General features: G+C 46.5%; 1 protein-coding gene across 1 annotated transcript in view; it reads left to right on the top strand.

Moving 5' to 3' along the window:
- Positions 1-24575, top strand: part of GRHPR (glyoxylate and hydroxypyruvate reductase) — a 194882-nt gene that overhangs the window by 40343 nt on the left and 129964 nt on the right. The window contains exon 3 of the mRNA XM_069237577.1: positions 13701-13773. Within this exon, the coding sequence (XP_069093678.1) occupies positions 13701-13773 (73 nt within the window). The remainder of the gene's footprint in view (positions 1-13700; positions 13774-24575) is intronic.

Below are 24575 nucleotides of genomic sequence, written 5' to 3'. Positions count from 1 at the left end.
AATAGTGCCCGCAGGAGTTCTTATAGTGTTTTCCACCATGTAAACATTTAGCACAGTGAAGCACAACCACTTCTTTATTCTCTGTACCTGAGGACAGAAAGGTCAAAGTGAGGGAATGAATAATAACAGTAAGGTCCTGAATATGCCAATGAGCTCAGTCCTCCCCTACGGAGCACTGGCGTACTGATTCGGCCCTTGAAGAAAGTGACCTCTCCTTTGGTGGATGGGCAGGGTTGTAGGGCTTGAGGGCAATGCAATAGCAGATGAAAGCAAGGGATTCATGCTGGTGAAGGTGCAGTTCCGTTGGCCCTAAAAATTGTTACCCTGCTTTGGGGGGCGTGCTGGTGGCCATAGATGGAAGGTTTGAGGTACCAACCAGAGGATGAATGCTTAAAAACAAAAGAAAAGCGGCATATATGTCAGTGACCCTCCACGTGGATAAACACAAGATGTTGTAGTTTTTCGACTGTGGATCCTCGCTGAACATACTTACCAGGTATGTATTCGAGGTGCGAACCAAGGAAATAGGGTGCTCTCCATTGCATGTTTTACTTTGATTTTGGGAAAGGGTATGGATTCTCGTTCCCTCTTTGTGTCCACATTTAGTAATAATTTACTCTTGATCCGATTGTATTGAAAAGCAGTTGTCCAAAAAAAAAAAGTGTAATCACACCTGCTATGCTTCAGTTGTAATACCTTCGTGGTCAGGCCCCTTTTAAACCTCAGCCCTTCCCCTGGAACTCGCAGTCTGTGTTCCTTGTTGCACTGGCGTTCTCTCTACTCATGCAGCCCCTGATCACCTGTTCACTGAGCTCCTCCTCCTATGTGTTCCTTTCAATTGTCTGTTGTTCCTGCACCAGCCAGCTCTTCGCTCGCTGGTAAGTGACAGAGGTTATACACTGGATGTGCCACTTCCCCCTTCTGTTAACCAGCAGAACCAACCCTTTTACAGGAAAAGGCGGAGTGTGGACCAGGCCTTGTGCTATGATTGGATTGGGTGCTTTCGTCCTCATCAAGTAAAGCAATGCTTGCTACCAGTTATCTCTATCATGGGTTAGCTTCTCTCATCAGCGTCTAGAGAAGACTTGGACATGTACTCTTTGGCTCACGGGCGTAAAATGGTCACTATTGTCATGTCACTGCTACATTTTTCCTCCTACTGTAAGCACTGTGATGAGAATGAGACAAATGGGTAAGGTTCAGCTTACAGACAAATAATATTTATTGCACATAGCCCTAACATAGCTGTTGGAGACAAACGTTAGAGAAATTACGCGTTCATTACATTAACTAACCAAAATCCTAAACCTTTAACCCATCCATTACCTCAATCATAATGCTTTTCCTAAATCCAAACACTCACCTTTCCTTACAGCAATCCACATGTTAAAGTTAACTTAAAAGTTGCAGGTCCCTTATTCAACCCCTAACTTTTACCCACTTCTAACTCCTTCCCTAGCCTTTCCACTGTAACTAGCATTGCTTAACACCCTTATCTTACTCTCAATCCAACCCCTAAATATAACCCTTAATTTCCCTTACCCCCATCCCTTAACTGAACCAATACACATGCTTTTTTCCACTACTTTTGTATACTATAGTTTTCCTTAGTCTAATTTCGGACTTTTTAAATCTCTACCTTTTTTTTTTTTTTTTTGCCCTGCATACATTGGTCTTAATGATATAGTGAGGGGGACTGTATTTTTGATGTGTTCTCCTATTTGAAGAAGTTAAGCTGAAAACATTCTCAATTATTTTTATATTATTCTTTTTTGTGTAGCCTAGGCAGCCAACTGGTCACTTGAGAGTCCTTCTGGTATTAAGTGGTGCTGGGGTAAGTCGGAAGGATGGTTGGCTGGACAAGAGCAAATAGTAGGACTGTCAACTGATTGAAAGGTAATAGTGGCAGTGGGTCACTAGAGTCTGGATTGTGTGCTGTAGTGCAGACGTGACTGTCTGGATAGGCTCACCTTCGGGGACTTCCTCATTGTTAGAAATTTGTTTTTAGCAAAAAGTGGCAAATTATGTGAATTTCAGAGGTGGAAGTGGAACATAAAACATTCAAGCACCAAAATATTTTACTTTCACCAATGGGCAGTCTGGAGGTGTGTCGCAAGCACCACCTAAAATGGCCGCACACTAGCTGAGCTCCACAACTGCTGATCCAAGAAACCCCACCGTCTGCTCAAATCTATAATCTTGTCATGTCATCACCAGCCCCATGAAGCGGGCTTCGTCTAGTGTCACTAAGTAAGTGGCTTGAGGTGGGCCACTACATCCTGGGAGGCAGCTGTGGCTGCAAAACAGTAAGGCTGGACTGACCTCATTGCGCCAGACATGGGGCCGTGCCTCTACCACTGAGACAGGTGGGCTGTGCAGAGTGACTGCAACCTGGGCCCGACAGACACCCACAGCACCGCACAAAGATCAAGGTCGGGCTGGTGGGGAAGCCTGACTGAAAGTCCCGGAGACCAGTGGTGGTGCACTCTTACACTTTCATTCCCCCCTCCCACCCCGAAGCAGCTAAACCTCCCAAGCGCTCAAACACCTGGTTCCCAGTGTGATATCTCCAAGGTGGTTGCCATGGGGAGAAGGCGCCTCCCCCGTGGGTACCAGCTCCAGGAATGAGCTGACAGTGGTGCAGGAGGTCCTGTGCCACTCGGAGACTGCTCAGAGTGGAGTGCTGGTGATCAGACAACTGTTGCCCAGGCCGCATGACTACAGCCCAAAGTAAGTGCCTAGTGCCCCAGCGATCTGCGAGGTGGGAGAGTATTCCCCTGTGCTGACTTTTCCACCTCAACTGTGCCCATGGGTAGGAGGCTGACGACGTTGGAGGTCTCCTGCTGTCAAACGGGCCAAATCCAAGAGCTATACCAGCACTGAGGGGCTGTGTGAGCACTGCAAAGCGCAGGACGTTTCAGAAATCAGAAGATGTGCCCACGGGGCCACATTGGCTGGTTCCCGGGGGTGGTGCATGGTTGCCTCTAAACTGTGATTTTTCCTCTATTGAGGGACACTGGCGGACATCTGTCGTGGCACCCGCCCATCCATAAAGTGGATACTCTGCTGGTAGACAGGGCCCGACTTGGACAGCTGCGGAGGATACAGAACTATTTAGGTTTATTGAGTGACTCTGACCAGGGAAGGATATTGATCTATTTTCTGGTTCAATGGTGAGGAACAGGACCCCCACCCAATCAAATAAGATGAACAAATATGCAGTGCCTAGGTCTCCACTTGAATCCACGGAGCTACAGACGGCTCCTCCAGATGAGTCAGAGCCCTCTCTCCGGGAGATAATGGCCACCATTCGAGATTTAAAGGGCACCATTGACCCAAAACTAGATGCCATGACGGTTGACGTCACACTCCTGAGTGCCAGCCTTAGGAAAACATCAGAGACAGTCACCACAGCTGAAACCAGCATTACCACCTTGCAGTCCACTAATAAAAGGCTGGAGAACCAAATACAATACCTCGCCAAACAAAACGCCATGTTGACCGCCAAACTGGAAGATCAGGAAGGAAGGGCCCCCAGGAACAACATCTGGCTCGTGGGGGTCCTTGAGGGGGCGAGGGTCCCAGATTTCAGTTGTTCTTGGAAGATCTCATACTTAACACCCTTAAACCCAAGTGCCTGTGGAACTTTTTCACTATTGAGAGGGCGCACAGGGCGCTGGTGGCTCTGCCTCGGCCCCCTCCACAAGCAGTCATTGTCAGGATGTTCATCTATCGCGACAGGGGAGAGATCCTACAGGTGGTCCGCCCCTACGGTGACCTAATCCGAAAATGCCACAATATGTTTCTTTCTGGATTTCACTCTACATGTTCAGCGTCAGCGCCGCAGCTTTGAGGTTCAAATAGACCTGTAAACTAAGGAACTTCAATACATAATGCTATCCCCTGCTCGGTTGCGAGTAGTGACGGAGGGCAAATCTCTGTACTTCACTTCGCCAGAGGAGGTGTGGGACTTGCTGGAGGGCTGGCAGACTGTTGACTTGCGGAATCAACGTGGGCCCCAAAAGGGATCAACACATGGTGCTTCTGTTGACCCCTCTGTTAACGATGCTGCACTGCAGTCGGTAGGCGATAATCAGACAGACTCATGAGTGGCATCAAAGTAGTTAAGGTACACATATTGGCATGCTATTTGATAAAACAGTGTCTGTGTTTGGTCTGCATGGGCGGAGGTGACTAACCCTGATGTTTTATATTTCGCAGTTTGGGCAACAGACAATCTGCATGGTGAGGAGGTGAGCAGTTCTAAGCCTATAATTTGGGGTATCTCGGAGTGGGGTGTTACTTGGTTGGGTAATGCAATTATGTTCTTTTCGATCCATGTGAAAGCAGTTTTACTGCGTTGGTTTGATTGCACAGTACGATTGTTCTGTCAGCTCAGTGGCGCTATGCATGCCTAACAGAGGGACAGGGTCACATGAAGGGTTCACAGCTTGGCTGGTCCTGTATCAACACCAAGGGGACCACATTTGCTTCCATCCTCAACATGGCAACACGCACTAACCCATCCCTGAAAATCCTGATGTGCACTGTTAATGGCCTGGGTGGTAAAATCAAGCGAACTGTGGTAATGCAGTATCTCCGTAGGCAGGCCCAGAACCTTGACTCCTGCAGGACACACACCTGAAGGGAAACCTTTTACAAGGCACTGAACCAATTTGGGTACACATTGGTGGCCCATGCGGGGTTTACCACCAGTTCGAGAAGGGTTGGGATCCTAATTAAAACTTCCGTCCCCTATGTGCCACGAAACACATGGCACAACCCACTGCGGAGATTTGGGGCACTTTCAGGCACATGGGAGGAGTACACCCACAACATTTGTTCTGTATATGTACCATTGTGCCTACATGCTTAACCCTCCCTGCCCTCAGTGCAATGCTGCTGCAATGAGCACCTGGTATGTTAGTTCTTGGGGAGGGAGAGTTTGAACGCACTCATGGGTCTGAAGTTGGACAGGTAGCCTGTCTTTTCTGGTGGTGGGGAACCAGGCCCCCAAAAGGCCTTTGCGGAGGCTTTGGCCTTGCTTGACTTATGGAGGGAACATATTCCAACTATACATCAATTCACGCTTAACTCGGCAGCACGCGGAAGATGCTCCCGACTAGACTGTGTTTTTACCCACCACACACACTGGTTAATTTAGAAAGGCTGTCCATAATGCACACAGCATCTCAGATCACTCCCCAGTGGAAGTGCTCCTGTTTGGCCTCACTGAGACATCCCAGATGCCCCCACAGATTAATCCATGGCCCTTCAAAGACAACATCTTTAGGGATAAAATCAGAGAACGGACTGACCAGTACTTCCTAGAAAATAAAGATACAGTAGAAACCTCTTGCGTTGTGTGCGAAGCCTTTAAGGCAGTGACTTGCAGTCATGTTCAGACTCGGTGGTGGGAGAGAGCGAACGCCAGCTACACACTGAGGTGCTAGAACATGAGATCTTTGCTATTGATGCCTCTATTCTGCAGGGATGGAGACAACCCTCGACTGTCTCAGGATCCAACTCAAACAGCATGAGCTGAGGGAATTGGCTAAAAACAGGGCGGGTGCCTATGCGTTAGTGACTCAGCGGCATCTGTATGATGTGGGCTATAAAGCCGGCAAATTAATTGCTTGGCTGGATAAACAGGACAGGGGATGGAACTGGGCTCTCGAGATTCGCAATTCGAATGTGGAACTACACACCACTGGGGGCAACATATCGGACACATTTTCAGCCTACTACCAAGGCCTAGATGCTTCCCAGACCACTAGGTCAGCCGATGAATGTGCTGACCTTCTAAAGGACATTTCCGTCACAATCCTGGCAGATGAAGATAGAGAGACTTTGGACCAAGATCTGACGATGGAGGAAATCCAGACAGTCATTCGAGACTTACAATCCGGAAAGGGGGCTGAGCTTAACTGCCTGCAAGTGAAACTATTTAAATGTATTGCTGACAAAGTAGCTGGGCCTATTCTGGACATGTTCCGGGCAGCCAGGGAGGAGGGCAGGCTACTATAGAGGTTATTCCTAAGAAGGGTAAGCCACTAGAAGAATGTGGGTTATATCGGCCCATATTGCTTCTAAACTTAGACGAAGGTGTTAGTGAAAACCTTTGCCACCCGTCAACAGAAGATAATCACCACAATAATACACCCAGAACAAGCTGGCTTCATGCCATGCAGGGGGGGGGGGGGGACACAATTGAACCTAAGGCATCTGTATGGGGTGCTGCATTTGACTGCAGCCAACCAGGCTAAACACTCAGTGTTACTTTCGTTGGATGCCAAAAAGGCAATCAATATATTTTGAATGACCCTATTTAGTTGCAGCACTCACTAGACTGTGATTTGGTCAGCTATTCTGCGGGTGGGTCAGATTACTTTACCAGGCCCCACTAGCCAGAGTACAAGTTAACGCCACATCCTGGTCTTTCGCTGTTCAGCGGGGCACGACGCAAGGTTGCCTGTTGTCCCCAATGATCTTTGCGCTTGCGTTGGAGCACCTTGCTTCATGGGTCCACCAGTACCACTTATCTAAGGTATCCGTGAGAGCGGAGACTGGAAAGAATGGATTTCTTTATATGAAGATGATGTCTTGCTCTATGCTACACAACCGCACCCAGGATACTGCATATCTTTCACATCTTCTAAGATTATTCCGGGTACCAGGTCAACTGGGACAAGTCCCTTGTCTTTCTCCTGGCAGGAGGCGCCTGCCATTGAGGTGTGTGGCCCCAGTGGTATGGGATGGATTTTGTTACCTGGACATCCATGTGATGAAACACGCTTTTCCCTATCTAGATCTCCTCTGCAGTGACATTACTTAAGGACACTCTGTGTGCCAAATGGCGGAGCTGCCCTTTTCAAGATGATGACCCTTCCCTACCTGCTGTATGTATTTCAGAATACGCCCTACTAAATACCCTCAGATTTTTTTAATAAGGTGAATCATGAGCTTTGCCAGCTCTTGTGGGATTGTGGTAGCACCAGAATAGCTCTGGGCAAACTGCAGAAAAGGGTATATGAAGGGGGACTAGCGGTCCCAAACACACCCAAATAATACTGGGCAGCCCAGCTGATATTCATGAATGACAGGGTATTTGCAGACCGTACAGTGCCAGCATATAGGGTGGACTGTGAGGCTATGGGGAGCTGGGACTATCCACCTCTGCTCTACAGGAGAGGGTGAGTAAACACTTTGCCACACACAGGCAGTGGTACGACCATGGAGGGTGGCCAGTGGGTTCCTCTAATGGGAGAGAAGACTGACAGAAAGGACTCCGTTGTGGGATAGTGATCCACTGAGGGACATTGGATGATTGGTAGGGTTTACTAGATGGGAACTGATAGGGATTGAACACTTGGGGGACATATGGAGGGACCAAGCATTTGTAACCTTTGAAGTGTTGCAGCAGGAGTATGAGATGGGTGCAACTGAGCAATACTGTCTCTTGCAGTTGGGGCATGCAATGAGGCAGCATATCCTGGAGGGAGAACAATTGCCCGAGGCCTCGCCACTAGAGGATCTCCTCTCGGATCCTATGCCAGAGAAAGCTGTCTCTCTGACATATAAGAAACTGATGAATAATTCACCTGACCTCCTTGGTGTGCTGCGAGTGGCTTGGGAGAGGGATATTGGTCTGATTGAAGATAATGAATGGGTGGATGTGGTGCAGAGCACCCTTGAGATGGCCATCCGGTATCAGTTCTGCCTGGTACATTTACGGATATTGCACAGGTCATATTATTCCAGAACGCTTATGTACAAACTTTGAAGGTGCAGGTCAAATCTGTGTGCCCTGGTGTGTGGTCTAGTGGAACTTTCTTCTGTATACTGTGGGACTACCCGACTATTCAACAATACTGGAGGGACATAACACAAATAATGGCCCTGGTGACTGACCTCACTATTCCTCTGGAGGCTCGATGGCATCTACTGCAAATAACAGGCAAAGAGATGCGGCCTAAGAACCGAAAGATCTGGCTGATGTTGGGCGGTAGCCAAACTTAACATAGCAAGGGCTTGGAGAGCAGACAGACCTCCTGGGGTTGAGGACTGGTAATCTGATTTGAAGTAGTGCCAGCAAGTGGAACGTGGTACCTCAGAGTAGAGGTTGCCCTAAGACATCAAAGAAGGTATGGGAAAATTGGCAAGCCTACAGGGAATGAAGCTAGGGAGGGAGGTTGGCGACTTCTCTAGGGGTGGGGCAGGGTAGGTGCACCCAGTTGTTTTCAGGAATGTGGTCTCATCACATGTATGTAAATGTCTTGATATATAATGTGACCAACTCCAGTGTTTGCACTAAGGCTTGTGACTGGGTGAGGTCTATTTTTGCTATTGATTTATCATCGGCAGAGCAACTGTTTAGTAAAAGATAAAACAAAAACAATGGGGAGTCTGTTTTGGGTGACCAGGTGACCAATATTCAGTGGATGATCAGCTAGTCTGACACCAGCATGTTGGGAAGGTGCCTGTGGTGTTTTACTTTCCTTACTTCAATGTACTTGTGACTTAAGACTGGCTCCTATGCACAGGCTTTATTCCCTGTTAAAACTTTAGTATGAAAGGATGATGTGAAAGGGTACAATGGCAGTTGGGAAGAAGTTGAGGCTAAGGCGACAATAAATAGCTGAGGTTATTTTCACGACAATCACTGTGATATTATATTACTTTTCACTGGCAAGCGGAAATCTTTTTCTTCTCACTGTCCTTGCCTGTCTCTCTGTGGTATACAGGTAATGTTTGCTGATCTTCCTGCGAGCATTAAATTCAAAGCAGTGGGTTGCTTTGACTGATATTGACGTGCAGTTGTGGAGCAAAAACATAAATGTAATAGGCTGTTTGAGCTTCAACGGAGGGAGGTGTATGAGGAGGAAGGATCTTAAAGGCAACTTTATCTGTGAACACTGCTGCTTGGGATAGGGCAAAGAAAACAATACAGATAAAATTGGTTATTTTGTTATTATCCTGCTAATCAGTTTTAAATGGAAGACTTTTTGAGCATGCAGAATTTAACACCACTGCCATTCTGTTTTTTAGCTTTCTAGGAACGTCATATATGAAATGGGCTAAATGGGAAAGGCCACTAAGTACGTTTGTGGTAGCATGCCAAACCTGTCTGAGTGCTGAATGTAAATTGTCTCTCTTAATGCATACTCTCAGGGAAGAAGGTCAAGACACTATGGAAGCTTGATCAAGAGGGTGCACGTGGCCGGAATGAATTTAAGGTGTAATGAAAAAAGTGGATCTTCAATATCAGTCAAGAATGAACACAGTGGTAGAATTTACATTGAGCAGGTGAATGCAGAAAGACAACAAGACTGTAGAAGAATATGTTCCAGATCTGAGAAAATTAGCCTCTACTTGCACATTTGGGCCCCTGGTGGCAGAACATATTAAAGATCAATTTTTGTTGAACTGCATGAGTGTAGGATAAGAGAGGAGTTGTGGATGAAGAATGAACCATCTTTGGCAACCGTCAAAAGAGTGGAATATATGCTTGTGTGGGTGAGTTACGTATTGTGAAAACAATCTAGTGATCACAGGAAAAGAGCAGAAAGGGTCAATGGTTGCTGCTACAGATGTGGACAGCTAGGTCACATACATGGCAAACCATACTGATTGCCCACCTTTGAAAGCTGTGTGTAACTAGCGTTGTCACAAAGGTCACTTTGTAAAATGCAATAACGTCCTGGACAGGCTGTTGAAAAGATTGACAACAACACTACTGTAAAAGAAATGTTGGAGAAGGTTGTACTCCTAGTGAAAGAGAACTCTAAATGGAGATAGTAAGAGATGATATTGCGTTGCAGATGAGTATGAAAGTGCCTGACAGTCAAATAGATAAAGTGTTTGCGAATAAAGGGGGTATTGACATCCTACTTGAGTCTTGCTTAAAGCTCATCATCATCTCTGAATCCTTTCAAGAGAAGTCCTTGGGGAGAAAATTTATGAGCATTATGGAATATGATGGATATATTATTCCAAGAAAGGTGTATTTGTCAGTGAAAGGTGGCAACAAACTAAGATGGCCCCACCAGAAAGACCTCTGTATTTGTTTTATCCCAATACACTACCTCAAGTAAGGGAATGACAAATCATGCAAATCATACAAATCATGGAGTGTTGAGCCAACTATGCTGGTGTATTTGCTGAGGTTTTCACTAATAAATTAGGGTATTAAAATATATTCACTGCTTAATGCCTAAAGAAGGTGCTGTACCTTGCACATCTAAGGTAAGAAAAAGGTGTTTAAGTATGCAAGATGAAGTTCCTACAAAACTGGTAAGTTTGGAAACAGCTGGTGTTCGTACAGCTGTAGAAGCCGAAGAGTGGTTAGTTCCTGCTGTGGTGGTAAGTTAGGCTCTAGGGCCATTTGTCTGTGTGTAAACCTAAGGGGATTGAATAAAGTGGTGGTGGTTGATGGATATCTCCTACTATACATATCTAAAATGATGCCTAACCTAGAATGTGCAAATGCTTTTCACCACCCTGGATCTTGCAGCTATTTACCATCAGATCAGCATCCCACACCACAAGACTTCCCTCATTTTGTGACCTCCTTGGGAGCAATTATGTTTTTGAGAATGTCATTCGAGTTATTATCAGCAGCCTCTGTTTTCCAGAGAGCCATGACTTTGATTTTAGGTGATCTTGAAGGGGTGCAAAGTTCATTTTCAGAAGGAATACAGTACAATGATGTTTAGTGTTCTTGAAAAGCTTAAGGGGGCTGGTTACATCCTGAGGCAGAGAAGTGTCTACTTGGTAAAGCAGAAATCTCATACTTAAGTCACACTGTAACTAGTTTAATGTTGCAGTCTTCTTTGGGTCAGGATTGTGAACTTTCAGGTACAGATGGTCTTAAATTGCTAAACCTCATGGATTGTTGACAATTTGCTGAATGGTGTTTTAGCTGTAACACAACAAATAAGAGCCGTGTCAGTATGAAGTGCATTGTGAGGCATTAAATAATTTATGTTACTGGTGCCTGTACAATATAGGGTGGAAAATATTAATAATTGGATGGTGTAGGACGCTGGCTCTGTATATACTATATCAAAATATAGTGCACAGAGTCCTGGGGTTCCAAAGAGGCTTGACAAAGGCAATAATAGATAATGCTAATGCTCTATTTGTGGTAGTGTGGTCGAGCAGTTAGGCTTATCAGAGGGTAGTGTTAAGCATTTGTTGTACACACACAGACAATATAAGAAACACAGACTCAATGACTTAACTCCAGACCAACGGGTTTTTATATAGAAAAATATTCTTTTGTTAATTTATTTTTAGAACCACAAGATTCGGTTTGCAGGTAAGTACATAAAATTTAAGGTACTTTGCATAGGTATAATCAGGACTTTGAATGGAATCAATAATAGATACAGTTTTCTTTTAAATGGCTAAAAGCTATTTTAAAAGTCGAGATTGTGCAATTTTCAACAGTTCTAGGGGGAAGAAAAGATTGTACAGTTTTACAGGTAAGTATTTGACTTACAGTTCTTATCTCTGAGTTTTAGGTAGTCTGTCGTTGGGGGTTCAAGTTAATCCCAAACACCCACCACCAGCAACACGGGCCGGTCGGGTGCAGAGGTCAAGGGGGAACCAAATTAATGTTGGCTCCTATGGAGACGGGGGTACTTGGAATCCGGTCCGCCAGCAGGTAAGTACCTGCTACTCGGAGGGCAGACCAGGGGAGTTCAAGAGAGAACTTGAGGTGTCCCAAGTAGGCACCAAACACACACCCTCAGCGGCACTAGGGAGGCTGGGTGCAGGGTGCAAACAGGGCGTCTGGTTCTCAATGCACTTCAATGAGGGAACCCGGGGGGGTCACTCTGAGGCTGCAGGCGAGGTCCGGGGGAGGTGTCTTGGGCACACCACTGGTCAGACAGGGCAGAGGGCTGCCTGCTGGTCGATGCTGCACCGGGGGTGGGTCAGGTTGTCTAAGGTCTGGGGGATGTAGAGGCAGGGTGTCCTTTAGGCATCGGATATCTTCGTCTGGAGCTCGCGGTCAGGGGAGATGCTCTGGATTCTCTGCAGGCGTCACTGTGGGGGTTTGGGCGGGTCAACCCAGGGTGGGCTCTTGCTCCCAATTGCCTGGGAACCCTTTCTTGCTGGGTGGACCACCTGGACAGGGGCCGTGGGCATCGGGTACACAGGGGTCAGGACTCACGCATCCGGAGTGAGATGAGAGTCCTTGCTTGAAAGTTTCTTTTAGACAGAGATGCTGTCCTCAGGAGTTCTTGGTCCTTTTGGGAGCAGGGCAGTCCTCTGGAGCTGACATGGTCGCTAGGTCAGCTGGATGCGTCGCTGGTTTTGTTGCAGGTTCTTTGAAGCAGGAGACAAGCGAGTAGGGCTGGGGCAAAAGCAGTTGTCGTCTTCCTTGTTCTCTTCATAGGTTTGCAGCTTAGCAGTCTTTCTTTTTGTAGGTCGTCAGGAATCTGACTAGCTTGGTTCAGGCAGCCCTTAAATACAAGATGTAGGGGCGTTTTAGGGGTCAGAGGGCAGTTGCCAATGGCTACTGTCCCCAAGGGTGGCTACACCCTCCTTGTGTCCACTCCCTTTGGGGAGCGTGGCACATTCCTATCCCTATTGGTCCCTGTACCAAGATGGAGGTGTTCCAGTTCCTGCAGGGGGAGGTGTGAAGCACCTCCACAGAGAGCAGGCTTTGTTTCTGGCCCTAGAGGGCACAAATGCCCTCACCCCATGGGGTCAGAAACTTGTCTTTCAGTGGCAGGTTGGCACAGACCAGTCAGTCCTACACTAGAGGATTGGGTAACATACAGGGGGTATCTCTAAGATGCCCTCTGTATGCATTTTTTAATAAATCCAACACTGGCATCAGTGTGGATTTATTGTGCTGAGAGGTTTGATACCAAACTTCCTAGTATTCATTGTAGTCACTATGGAACTGTGGAGTTCGTTTTGACAAACTCCCAGACCATATACTTAATTTGGCCACACTGTACTTACAATGTCTAAGAATGGACTTACCCACAGTAGGGACATATTGCTCATGCAGCTATGCCCTCACCTGTGGTATAGTACACCGTGCCTTAGGGCTGTAAGGCCTGCTAGAGGGGTGACTTACCTATGCTATAGGCAGTTTTTTGCCTTTTTCTCCCCACCAACACACACAATCTGCAATGGCAGTGTGCATGTGTTAGGTGAGGGAGGGGTCCCTTATGGTGGCAAAACACATGCTGCAGCGCTTAGGGACCTTCCCTGGTCACAGGGCCCTTGGTACCACTGGTGCCTTTTACAAAGGACTTATCTGGGTGCCACAGGTGTTCCAATTGTGGAAACAATGGTACAATTGTAGGGAAAGAACACTGGAGCTGGGGCGTGGTTAGTAGGATCCCAGCACACTCTCAGTCAAGTTAGCATCAATATCAGGCACAAAGTGGGGGCATAACGGCAACAAGTTCCAGTTTGCTACAGGTAGCACAATAGTGTTGTAGGTCTCCACTGGTGGACGAACACTCCTTTTGTCAGGCCTGTGATGTCAAAGAGAAGAATTCAGTGTAATGAAGATTACCAGTAAGTAATCATAGCATTTTTTTCTCTACAACTACACTTTTGCTGCCCAAGGTTTCCATGACTGACTGGTATTTTCTTCCTAAATAGTGTTTTAGTGATTGTTGGTCAGTTAGGCTTGCATATGCTAGAAATGTGTATGTTTGTTAATTTTTCAGGTGCAGATCTTAAAGTTATAAGCACACTTTCTGTAGGATTTGATCATCTGGCACTGGACGAAATAAAAAAGCGGTTTGTTTTTACTTTTATTTTCTTTACCTAACTCTGAAATTGTTAATTGCAGTCTTCCATTGATGTATGTCCCCAGAATTTGCTATTTTCGTCTTTCTTTATATAGTTGTCATAACTACAGAGAGTGAGATTGAGGGCAGTGTGTAAGAGAGGCTTGATTTCCTGCATAAGTATACTTTCAGTGTATAGAAATCATTATCGAAGGGACCAAGTCCTGATTTTTCTAGCCATTCCAGGGTTTGATTATTTTACTATAGACAGGCAAGCTGAAAGCACAGAGCTACTGCTCAGTGGCTGGTGCAGAGGGATGGTATCTTATCCGCTGGAATAGTGCATACGTACATGCACTGCAACTTTTTGGCTTCCTGTTTTCACCTGCTCTGGTCCCAGAATGTCCAGAGGTTCTGTGTATTCAGTGTATTAACATATGGTATGGTCTTGTTGCTGCAGCCAACCACTTCCTCCCCAGCTCTTACAGTTTCAGAGATACCGTTGCTAGCAGTTGTGACCCCTAACCTTAAAAGCCAGGATCTGGTGCTCATTGCCTTAGGCCCAGAGCCTACTGTTTGTTAACTGGGTAAGACCTTTACTTGAGTAGTAGGATTTTGGATTCAGGTGTTTTAATATTTTTTTGTGACTGGAAACTGAGCAGCTGAGGTTTAATCCCACGGAGTAGCCCAGTTTTGCACTAAAAGCTAATGAAAAAGATGGCCAGCCTGATTTAGCAAGCTGTATTACTGAGCTTACTATTTTTATAGCCCCATTGACTGGCGCATTGCAGGATACTTTTTAATTTTAAACTTAAAACTGATTGAAATTTACCATACATCAGTAGAAATGGACACACAGTCTGGTAGATAAACATGTTTTTTGCATACATTTAAATAGAAGTGTCCTATGGTTTCCCCAGTTAGTGCAAGGACAGCCCCACATGATTACTTTAACGATTGAACCATAGTTATACAAAGAATAGGGTTTATCACATACAAGGTAAAAAAAATGAATGTTGGGGTTTCCTTTGTAGATATTTTAACTGATGTACGTTTTTACTGTTCTGTAAATAAGTTATGTTGTACTTTGAACATCTTGATAAAAACCACAGGGGTCACCCAAACTCCCAAGGGGACGGGGTAATATTAGTATTTCATAGCAATGTCCAGACAGGGATTATTTTAGGGAGACAGTTTACAACATGCATACAGTACTTTAGAACAATGTATTGCCTATAAATGTTAATTGCAAAGGAGCTATGGTCAGCAACAGAAATAAATTGCTTAAGGTTTTATAGATGTAAAAAGTATTCAAACGAATACCTATATGTATGTGCACATTCATTTCATGGCAACCAACATCAAGTATACAAAGGGTGCTCAATGTGTAAAGTAAAAACACTGTGCTCGTGAAATATGCGAGCGTTGCAAAGTGATACACAAAGAACAAAACAGCAGTGTAAAGCAATAATACTCTGTTTTGGTGCAAGGAAATAAACAGATCAAAAGTTCATATTTATGTCATCTTTGTCACCTGGAAATCTGTTGACAGCGTTTCAGTCTTTCACCATTTTTATAAGGTCAGCATCAGGACAAAGGGGAGCACAGGATATTAGATTACTGCCTGAACAAGACGGGGATAAGGTATTCATAAAAATGGACAAAAGTTCAAAGAATGACCAGGTGATTTCATAAAAAGAGACATAGGCCATAGCTTTTAGTACCTGCAAAAATTCAAAATTGTACTGTAAAAAATGAGAAAAGGAGAAAAAGAAAAATACTGCATCGGAATTATAAAATCAGCAGGGGCGCAATACAAAGTGTGAATGGTGCATACTCAGTGTCACACCAAGGTGAGAGAGAATATAGTCACAAGTGTATCCAGGGTAACCCAGTATTGTCTGGAAAAAGCATAATTTAATTATTATTATTATTATTTTAAAAAAAGGGCAAGATAGGCTGTGCTATAATATGTGCAGATGAAGAGTTTACTCACAGTTAATAGCACAAAAGTGATCCGTAACTAGTGTAAAGTATCTTCAGTATAATTACACTAGAAGGGGAAAAGAAAGGTATATACGATGTTGAGTACTCCCCAGGTTTAGGGCTCACAGATGCATCATTTAGGAAAAGGGGAGAGAGCATACATGAAGGGAAGAAACCCAGTTCCAAGAAAAACTGGCATTACCGGAGCACGAATAACCGTGCCAAACTGAAAACATTCCAACTGTTTTTTAACCGCTTCCCTGCCATAAGCGTAATGGTTACGTCCGTGGCTGTGGCGCTGAGGTGCCACGGATGTAACCATTACGTCCTGGTACCGGCCCTCGGGGGAAGCGCTAGTGCTCCCCCCAAGGGCCACCTCCCAGCACAGGGCTGGAAGGGGAATCGCTTCCCCTGACACCCCCCCGTGACGTGTGGTGACATCAGCACGCAATTGCGTGCTGACCTCATCAGAGGTCACCTCCCATCACGCTGGGAGTATGCTTCCAGCGCGATGCTGAAAAGAAATGCTCAGCATTTCTCTTCCACTCGGGAGGAGGGGGCCGGCAGAGGCATGAAAGGAGAGGCCTTTCCTTTCCTTTCATGTCTCTGCAAGCATTTAGAAATGCTCACTAGACACCAGGGATTTTTTTAATTTTTTTTTAATACTGACACATAAGGGGAGCTGCCCCTTGTGCAAGGGCTGCTCCCAAGGGGGCCAAATTATTTTTAGGCCTTTTCTGCCACCCCCCGGGGGAAGATCTGCGTAATATAATTAGGCCGATCTGCCCCCGTTTCCAAACCCCCTAGACACCAGGGTTATATATATATATATATATTTTTTTAATATGTGGGGAGCTACCCCTTAAGCAGGGGTCACTCCCCGGGGGGGGGGGTGGGGGGGGAAATTATTTTTGGGCCATTTCTGCCCCCCTTAGGTGGAAGAAACCACTAGACCCCAGGGAATTTTTATTTTATGTGCACACATAAGGGGAGCGGCTCCTTGGGCAACGGCCACTCCCCAGGGGCAAAAATACCTCTAGACACCAGGGATATATTTTTGTGTATGTTTACTTTTGTTTGATATATATGGGAAGCGACCCATAGGCAAGGGTCGCTCCCCTGGGGGGGCAAATTGTATTTAGGCCATTTCTGCCCCCAAGGGGCGCAGATCGGCCTATTTTCATTAGGCCGATCTGCCCCCAAGGGGGGCAGAAACTGCTAGGCACCGGGGATTTCTTCTTTGCGCCAATTTAAGGGTCGCTCCCCTGGGGGGGCAAAATTATTTTAGGCCATTTCTGCTCCCCTTGGGGGTAGATCGGCCTATTCCTATTAGGCTGATCTTCCCCCAGGGGGACAGAAACCCCTTAGGCACCAGGGATTGGTGTGTGTGTATGTGTGTGTTTTGTTTGGGGGGCAGCCCCTTGGGCAAAGGTCGCTCCCCATGGGGGCTCATTACTGTTAGCCATATCTGCCCCCCTTGGGGGCAGATTGGCCTATTTTTGGAATGCCCATTTGCCCCCCAGGGGGGCAGAAAGCCCACCAGAGACCAGAAAAGATTTTTTTTCTTCAAAATGAGAGGGTGGGAGTATGGCCAAAACCCCACCTGAAATAAATGGGTCCAAAGTTGTTCTGGCCAACAGTGGTACACTGTAGTACTCTGCTGGAAGGCCGTCATTACCAGGTGCCCTATAGTGTGCTAATTGTTGCAAGGCCTGTTGTATCTCTTCAGGGTCGATCAGGTTCTCCAGAGCTCGCGCCAGGCGTTTTAGTTGTATCTCCTTGAAGAAATCTCTTAATTGTTCTGGTGGGGGGGGGTTGGGGCTGGGCCTTGTATAGCGTGCTATAGTAGTCTCTGAAGGCGTCATTTATTTCCGCCTGAGTATTGATTATGACCTCTGTGTCTAGACGGATAGCGCCTACGGGAGTGTTCCGCCGTTCGTTCTTTAGTAGCCATGCCAGCAATCTCCCTGGCCTATCCCCCTCTGCATGTGTGCGGGCCAGATAATGACGGTAATCATATTGCCTAAGGCGATGGTCTGCCTCATTCCACTGTGTTCGCAGTCGCCCGAGCTCCGCTTCTGTTATTGTACCTTCCACGAGTTTGCACTCCGCCATGCGTACGTCACGTTCATATTTTTGGAGATCTTGTGTCAGTGTTTGTCGTACACCCCCTGCCACTGATACGCATGTGCCTCTTATTACCACCTTGTGTGCATCCCATTCGGTTGCCCGAGACTTCGTTGTCCCACTATTAACTGCGAAATAAAATGTGATATGAGTGGCTAGTTCTTTTCTAAACGGAGGGTCTAGTAGTAAACTTGGTTGGAGGTGCCAGGTTGGGATGCATGCGTGTGGTCTGACCCATCGAATATGTGCTATTAGTGGGCAATGATCCGATATTACCCTTGCCATGTATGCAGCGCCTGTGAACCTATGTAGCAAATCTTGAGAGCTGAGTATTAAATCTATACGGGTGTGTAGGCAGTGCACTGGAGAATAATAAGAATACTCCCTGTCTAGTGGGTGCGAGTGTCTCCACACGTCTGTCAGTCGGCGTTCTGTCATCCAGGATTGTAGGATTTGAGAATTTTTCCTAACAGGAGCAGCTACTAACAGGGGGTGCGACCTGTCCATATCTACTTGTGGCACGCAGTTCAGGTCCCCTCCCATATGCTAGATAGAGTTAGGTCATTTGTCAGGCATAGGATAATGTTTAGCAGGAATTCTCCTTGTTTAACATTTGGGGCATACAGCCCTATTATCGCCAGCAGATCGCCGTCAAATGAGCCTTCTAACTGAACAAACCTGCCTGCCTCATCTATTGTGCTGCACGTCACCCTGTAGGGGACCCCCGATGCTATCCAGATTAGGACTCCCCTTGCATAAGTTGATGTCCCAGTACTGTGCACTAGTCCCGCCCATCTTTTTTCAATTGTTTTAAGATCCGCTGGAGTAAGATGCATTTCTTGCAGTATGGCTATGTGTATGTGATAGCGTTTTAGATATGTGTGTATCCTGCCGCGTTTAGTCATGCCCGCCATGCCTTTCACGTTCCAAGTTAGTATGTTCTATGTGGACCCTGTGTGTGATATGGTCTGATGTATCATCTCTCACGCGCCAATTTATCACAGGGGCTGGGAGTAACCCCATCCGCGGAAGCCTCCAAGGACCTCCCCATCTCCCCCCAAATGGCTGTAAAAAAATAATGGAGACAAGAAAAAAGCAGAATATACTCTTTCAGTGGAGGGGAAAAGAAAAAAGAACATCTATAGTAAAAAAAAGAACTTACTGGGCAAGGCCCAACTTTGAACAGTTTGGCACAACTGGTGCCTAAGTGAGCGTCTATACAAGTCTGTTCCATTTTGGGACCGTTCAGGTGGTGGGGGGCGTAGATTAATAGAGGTTGAGAGCGTTTGTGTGACCCACCACCGTGGTATTGGAGCCCTGCGCGGCCACAAAAGAAATTGCATCAGGCTTGGCTAGTATATCTGCGGTTTCTGGCGTCGCCGCCGGGCCGGGCCAGGCTTAGCGGTGATCATGTCCAATTGTTCCTGCGACCGGAGGGACTGCTCCCAACCATCCTGGAACGGATAATCTTGCATTATGTCCTCATCTAGGCTTTCCTTTAGTCCTTCAACACTGTAGCGAGTGTCTCGGGCCAAGGACGTCATTGGGGGGACCTCATATGTCATCCGCCATACGTGGGGTGAGGTCTGGGCCACCAATCAGTGGAAAAGGAGGGAAGCTGGATCCGCTGCGTGATGGGCTGTTGTCGTTGGGTCCTGCTTTGCTTCTGGTGTCCGATTGTGGGCGCACAAATGTGCTGGCTTCCTTAAAGGCCTGTGCCTGATCGACCGCCCCCTATGATTTTGTTGGATGTGCCATCAAGCTTTTCTTTTTCTTCCCGCGGGAGCTGGGTGTGATCCATTCCTCCTGTACAGTGTCTTCTTTGGTTGGATCAGCTAGGCCCTTGGCATGTATCCATGTCCATGCGTCTTCCGGGGTCGGGAAGATAAGGGTCTTTTTACCGTTTATTTCTCAGAGGCGAGCTGGGAACATGAGTGAATAAGTGATTTTACGTTCGTGGAGTAACTGCTTGATTTTGACAAACGATGCTCTTTTACGCTGCACTTCCATCGTGTAGTCTGGGTAGGCCGTGATGCTGCAGTTTTCCAGACTAACTGGGCCTGAGGATCTGAAATGTTGTAGAACTTGGTCCCTATCCTTGTAGTTTAAGAATCGTGCTATCAGTGGTCGAGTTGGGGCTCCAGGTTGCGGTGGTCTGCCTGGAATCCTGTGTGCTCTTTCTACCACCGGTACTTTAGTGATGTCATGTATCTTCCTTTTGTCCTTCAACCAGTCCTCTAAGAACTCCTCGGCTTTGGTTGTCTCTGTTCTCTCTGGGGTACAGAGGAATCTGACATTATTGCGCCTGGAACAGCCCTCCGCGTCTTCGGCTCTGCGCTGCAGTTGTGTTATTTTAGTTTCCATCTGTCGGATTTTAGTTTTCATACTTGCGACCTCTGGATGAACAGTTTCCAGTGCCAGTTCTATATTGACCGTTAATTTGCGGTGGTCCGCTCGGAGTAGTGTAACCTCCAAGACGACAGCGTCTATCTTTCCTTCGAGCGAAGCCTTAGTGTCCATTACTGCTTGCAAGAGTTTATCGAATTGCAGGGAATGAGTGCGCAGCGTTTCACTCACTTGGAGAAGTGTTGTGATCTGTATGTCTGTAGTGTTCGCAATGGGCGGAGCCCCTCCGTCCATGGGGGTTGCTGCCTTAGTCTGTTTCGGTTTGACCATTATGACCTTTTTGTGGCGGTTGCTACTGATCTATCCGCTGTTCCAATTTTTCTTTCCGGGGTAGTCCTAGGCCAGAACACCCGCTGGTGGGGCCGCGTATCCCACCTCCAGATAATGATCCAGATGCGGACAGTCCAAGGGCCCCACGTGTGCTTTTATTAATGTTAACTCTTCTGTGGATCTTACAGTTTCACATTGTTGCGGCCCTACGTGTTCCCGGTAGGTGGATCAACTATTGGTTCATTTCGCCTACCGCAACATTGGTGAGAGTGTTTTATCACTCTAATAGGACCATGGGTCGCCGGTGGGAGCCATAACCTCGAGCGCCCGGAGGATTTCAGGTGTCCGGAGCCTCAGGCAATTTCAATTGCGTGGTCCTAGCCGCCTTGGGGAGACGCCCTTCGGTCTATGATCCCAGCCCAGGATCTTCATGTGGGCCCTCCGCTTCGTCCTTCACCCGTGCAACGACTCGGCCCGATCTCCCAGCCGTCTCCCAGTCGCAGGGGGGCCCCACCTGGTCGACGCTTGTTCCTCCGGGGCGCCTTTTTTGGTGCACTCCAGTGTAGGTCTGCCACTGTAAGGGTGAATCGCGCCGTGCTCAGGGGGGGCACGCAGGGAGATCTGGTGCGATCCTCCTTATTTTGTTTTTTTATTTTTTTTAATGATTATTTCTTTCTTTATTTTCCTTTTCTGTTCCTTGTTCCCACCTCAGCCGCACAACGGGAACTGTGGTTGCTGTTTCCCCTTCGCTCTAGGGGTCCTCCAAAGGCCTCTGGTGCCGCCGTGTGCCAGCCGCCCGGGCGCCGCGCCGGCCCCTCACACTCAGCGTGGTCCCGCCATTGCCGCGGCTTTTACTTTAACTCTCTGCGGAGGCCCGGTCTCGGCTGTTCGCAAGCCGCGCCGCAGTCCTGCTGAGTATGGCACCGGAACTCCGCCAGGTGGATCGACCCAGGTGTCCCTCGATCCCGCGCCCGGCGGTGACCTCCCAGCTCACCTGGTCTCTGACATGTGGACTCCGTTTGGCAAGGATCGCCGAGCCCAAGGGTCCAGATCACCAATTGTGCCGTCGCGCGGACGTTAGGTTTTATCCAGGAGCCCGGGACCCCTCGTCATCCAGAGGGGGCTCCTTGCACCACGGCCGTGTCTGCCGGGCCGCGCAGGGACAGGATATTCGTTGATTGAGCTCTCTGCTCCGGCCGCCATCTTGACCACGCCCCGCACTTGTCAGCCTAAAAATTTCCTTTTTCAAACTGCCCTTTTAGACCCACTTTGGTTCCTCCTCAATTTCGACATGTTTTTGGCTCTTCCCTGTCACAGGCGCTTGGCCCACCTACACAAATGAGGTATTATTTTTACCGGGAGACAGGGAAACGTTGGGTGGTAGGAAATTTGTCCCAGTGCAGTGATCCCACACAGAAATGTGGGTAAAATTGAACTTTTTTTTTTGTAGCTAAATTTGAGGTTTGCTGAGGATTCTGGGTACGAAAACATTGTGGGATCCACGCACGGAACACCTCCCTGTACTCCCTCAGGTGTCTATTTTTCAGAAATGTCTGGGTTTGGTAGGTTTCCCTAGATGGCTGCTGAGCCAAGGGCCAAAAACGCAGGTGCCCCTCCCCCCGCAAAAACAGGTAGTTTTGTATTTGATCATTTTGATGTGTCCAGATAGTGTTCTGGGGCATTTCCTTTCGCCGGCACTAGGCCTACCCACGCAAGTGAGGTTCCATTTTTATTGGGAGACTTGGGGGAACACTGAGTGGAAGGAAATGTGTGGTTCCTCTGAGATTCCAGAAATGTTTGTCACCAAAATGTGAGGAAAAAGTTTTTTTTTTGTTGTTTTTGTTTTTGTTTTTAGGCCAAATTTTGAGGTTTGCACAGGATTCTGGATAACATAACCTGGTGAGAGCCCCACAAGTCACCCTATCTTTGATTCCCCTAGGTGTCTAGTTTTAAAAAATGCACAGGTTTGGTAGATTTCCCTAGGTGCCGGCTGAGCTAGAGGCCAACATCCACATCTAGGCACTTTGCAAAAAACAGGTCTGTTTTCTTTGGGAAAATGTGATGTGTCCGGGTTGTGTTTTGGGGTATTTTCTGTCGCGGGCGCTAGGCCTACCCACACAAGTGAGGTACCATTTTTATCAGGAGACTTGGGGGAATGCTGAGTGGAAGGAAATTTGTGGCTCCTCTCAGATTCCAGAACTTTCTGTCACCAAATTGAGAGGAAAAAGTGTCTTTTTTTTTGTGCCAGATTTTGAGGTTTGCAAAGGATTCTGGCTAACAGAACCTGGTGAGAGACCCACAAGTCACCCCATCTTGAAATCTCGTAGATGTCTAGTTTTAAAAAATGCACAGGTTTGGTAGGTTTCCCTATTTGCCGGCTGAGCTAGAGGCCAAAATCCACAGTTCGGCACTTTGCAAAAAACACCCTGGAATTCAGCGATGTGCAAATAACCACTGCTTCTCAACACCTTATCTTGAGCCCATTTTGGAAATACAAAGGTTTTCTTGAAACCTATTTTTCACTCTTTATATTTCAGCAAATAAATTGCTGTATACCCAGTATGGAATGAAAAATAATTGCAAGGTGCAGCTCATTTATTGGATCTGGGTACGTAGGGTTCTTGATGAACCTACAAGCCCTATATATCCCTGCAACCAGAAGAGTCCAGCAGAGGTAATGGTATATTGCTTTAAAAAATCTGATATCGCAGGAACAAGTTACAGAGTAAAAGGTGGAGAAAAATGGCTGTTTTTTTTACCTCAATTTCCATATATTATTTTTTATTTCAGCTGTTATTTTCTGTAGGAAACCCTTGTAGGATCTACACAAATTACCCCTTGCTGAGTTCAGAATTCTGTCTACTTTTCAGAAATCTTTAGCTTTCTGGGATCCAGTATTGGTTTCACACCCATTTCTGTCACTAACTGGAAGGAGACTGAAAGCACACAAATAGTAAAAATGGGGTTTGTCCCAGTAAAATTCCAAAAGTGTGTTGAAAAATTGGGTTTTCTAATTCAAGTTTACCTGTTACTGAAAGCTGGGAAGATGGTGATTTTAGCACTGCAAACCCTTTGTTGATGCCATTTTCAAGGGAAAAACCACAAGCCTTCTACTGCAGCCCATTTTCCCTTTTTTTTTTTTTTTTTTTTTTTTTTTTTTTTTTTTTTTTTTAAACCGACTTTTCGCTGTATTTTGGCTAATTTCTTGGTCTCCTTCATGGGAACTCAAGAAGTCTGGGTAGGATGTTGGAAAAAACGGACGCAAATTTGGCGTGGGTAGCTTATGCGGACAAAAAGTTATGCGGGCGTAAGCGCGAACTGCCCCAAACAGCCAAAAAAAAGGCTTGGCACCTGAGGGGGGGAAAGGCCTGGCAGCGAAGGGGTTAAATACGGGGAAGACATGACTGAAAGGCACCCGAGGTTCGGAAAAGACTAGCACTAAACACTCTTCCTCTAAGGCTTGCAGCAAGAACACCAAAGGAAGTGCACAAGCATCAAAAGGCTGTGTCCACAGCGTCAAAAACGGTGAGGACTAGACTGGGCACCTTCCAATTAAAACTGCTGCGGCAGACATGCCGAAAAAGGGGAAACACAGTGTACTTAATTTGGGACTGCCACATAATAAAGGAACAGAGATACTAAATTGACAATTAATGAAAGAAAGTAATCAAATCGGAAAGTAAGCATATGATACATACACATGAAAATAAGATGAATCCCAGATAGACAACTAATACATCCTTCCAAACAGGACTGGGCTATGCCCAAAGGAAACGAAGTGCTTACAATCTACAGAGGAAGGAAAAACTACAATGAAACTGGCAATCAAAAGAAACGAAATGGACAATAGAGATGAAAATGAATGGTTACACAGAAACAGCAGATAAAGTGTTGTGGTACAACGTCTGCGCTGTATATCAGCTCCTAATAACAGAGAAATGCGTAATGAATACCCTTCCAGCTAATGGTAATTGGATTAACTATATTGGTAAAATATTCAACTAATAAAGCCATTGATACAAG

The sequence above is a fragment of the Pleurodeles waltl genome, chromosome 1_2 (assembly GCF_031143425.1).
Source record: "Pleurodeles waltl isolate 20211129_DDA chromosome 1_2, aPleWal1.hap1.20221129, whole genome shotgun sequence".
NCBI lineage: Eukaryota > Metazoa > Chordata > Amphibia > Caudata > Salamandridae > Pleurodeles > Pleurodeles waltl.
This window is presented reverse-complemented; position numbering and strand designations above follow the sequence as displayed.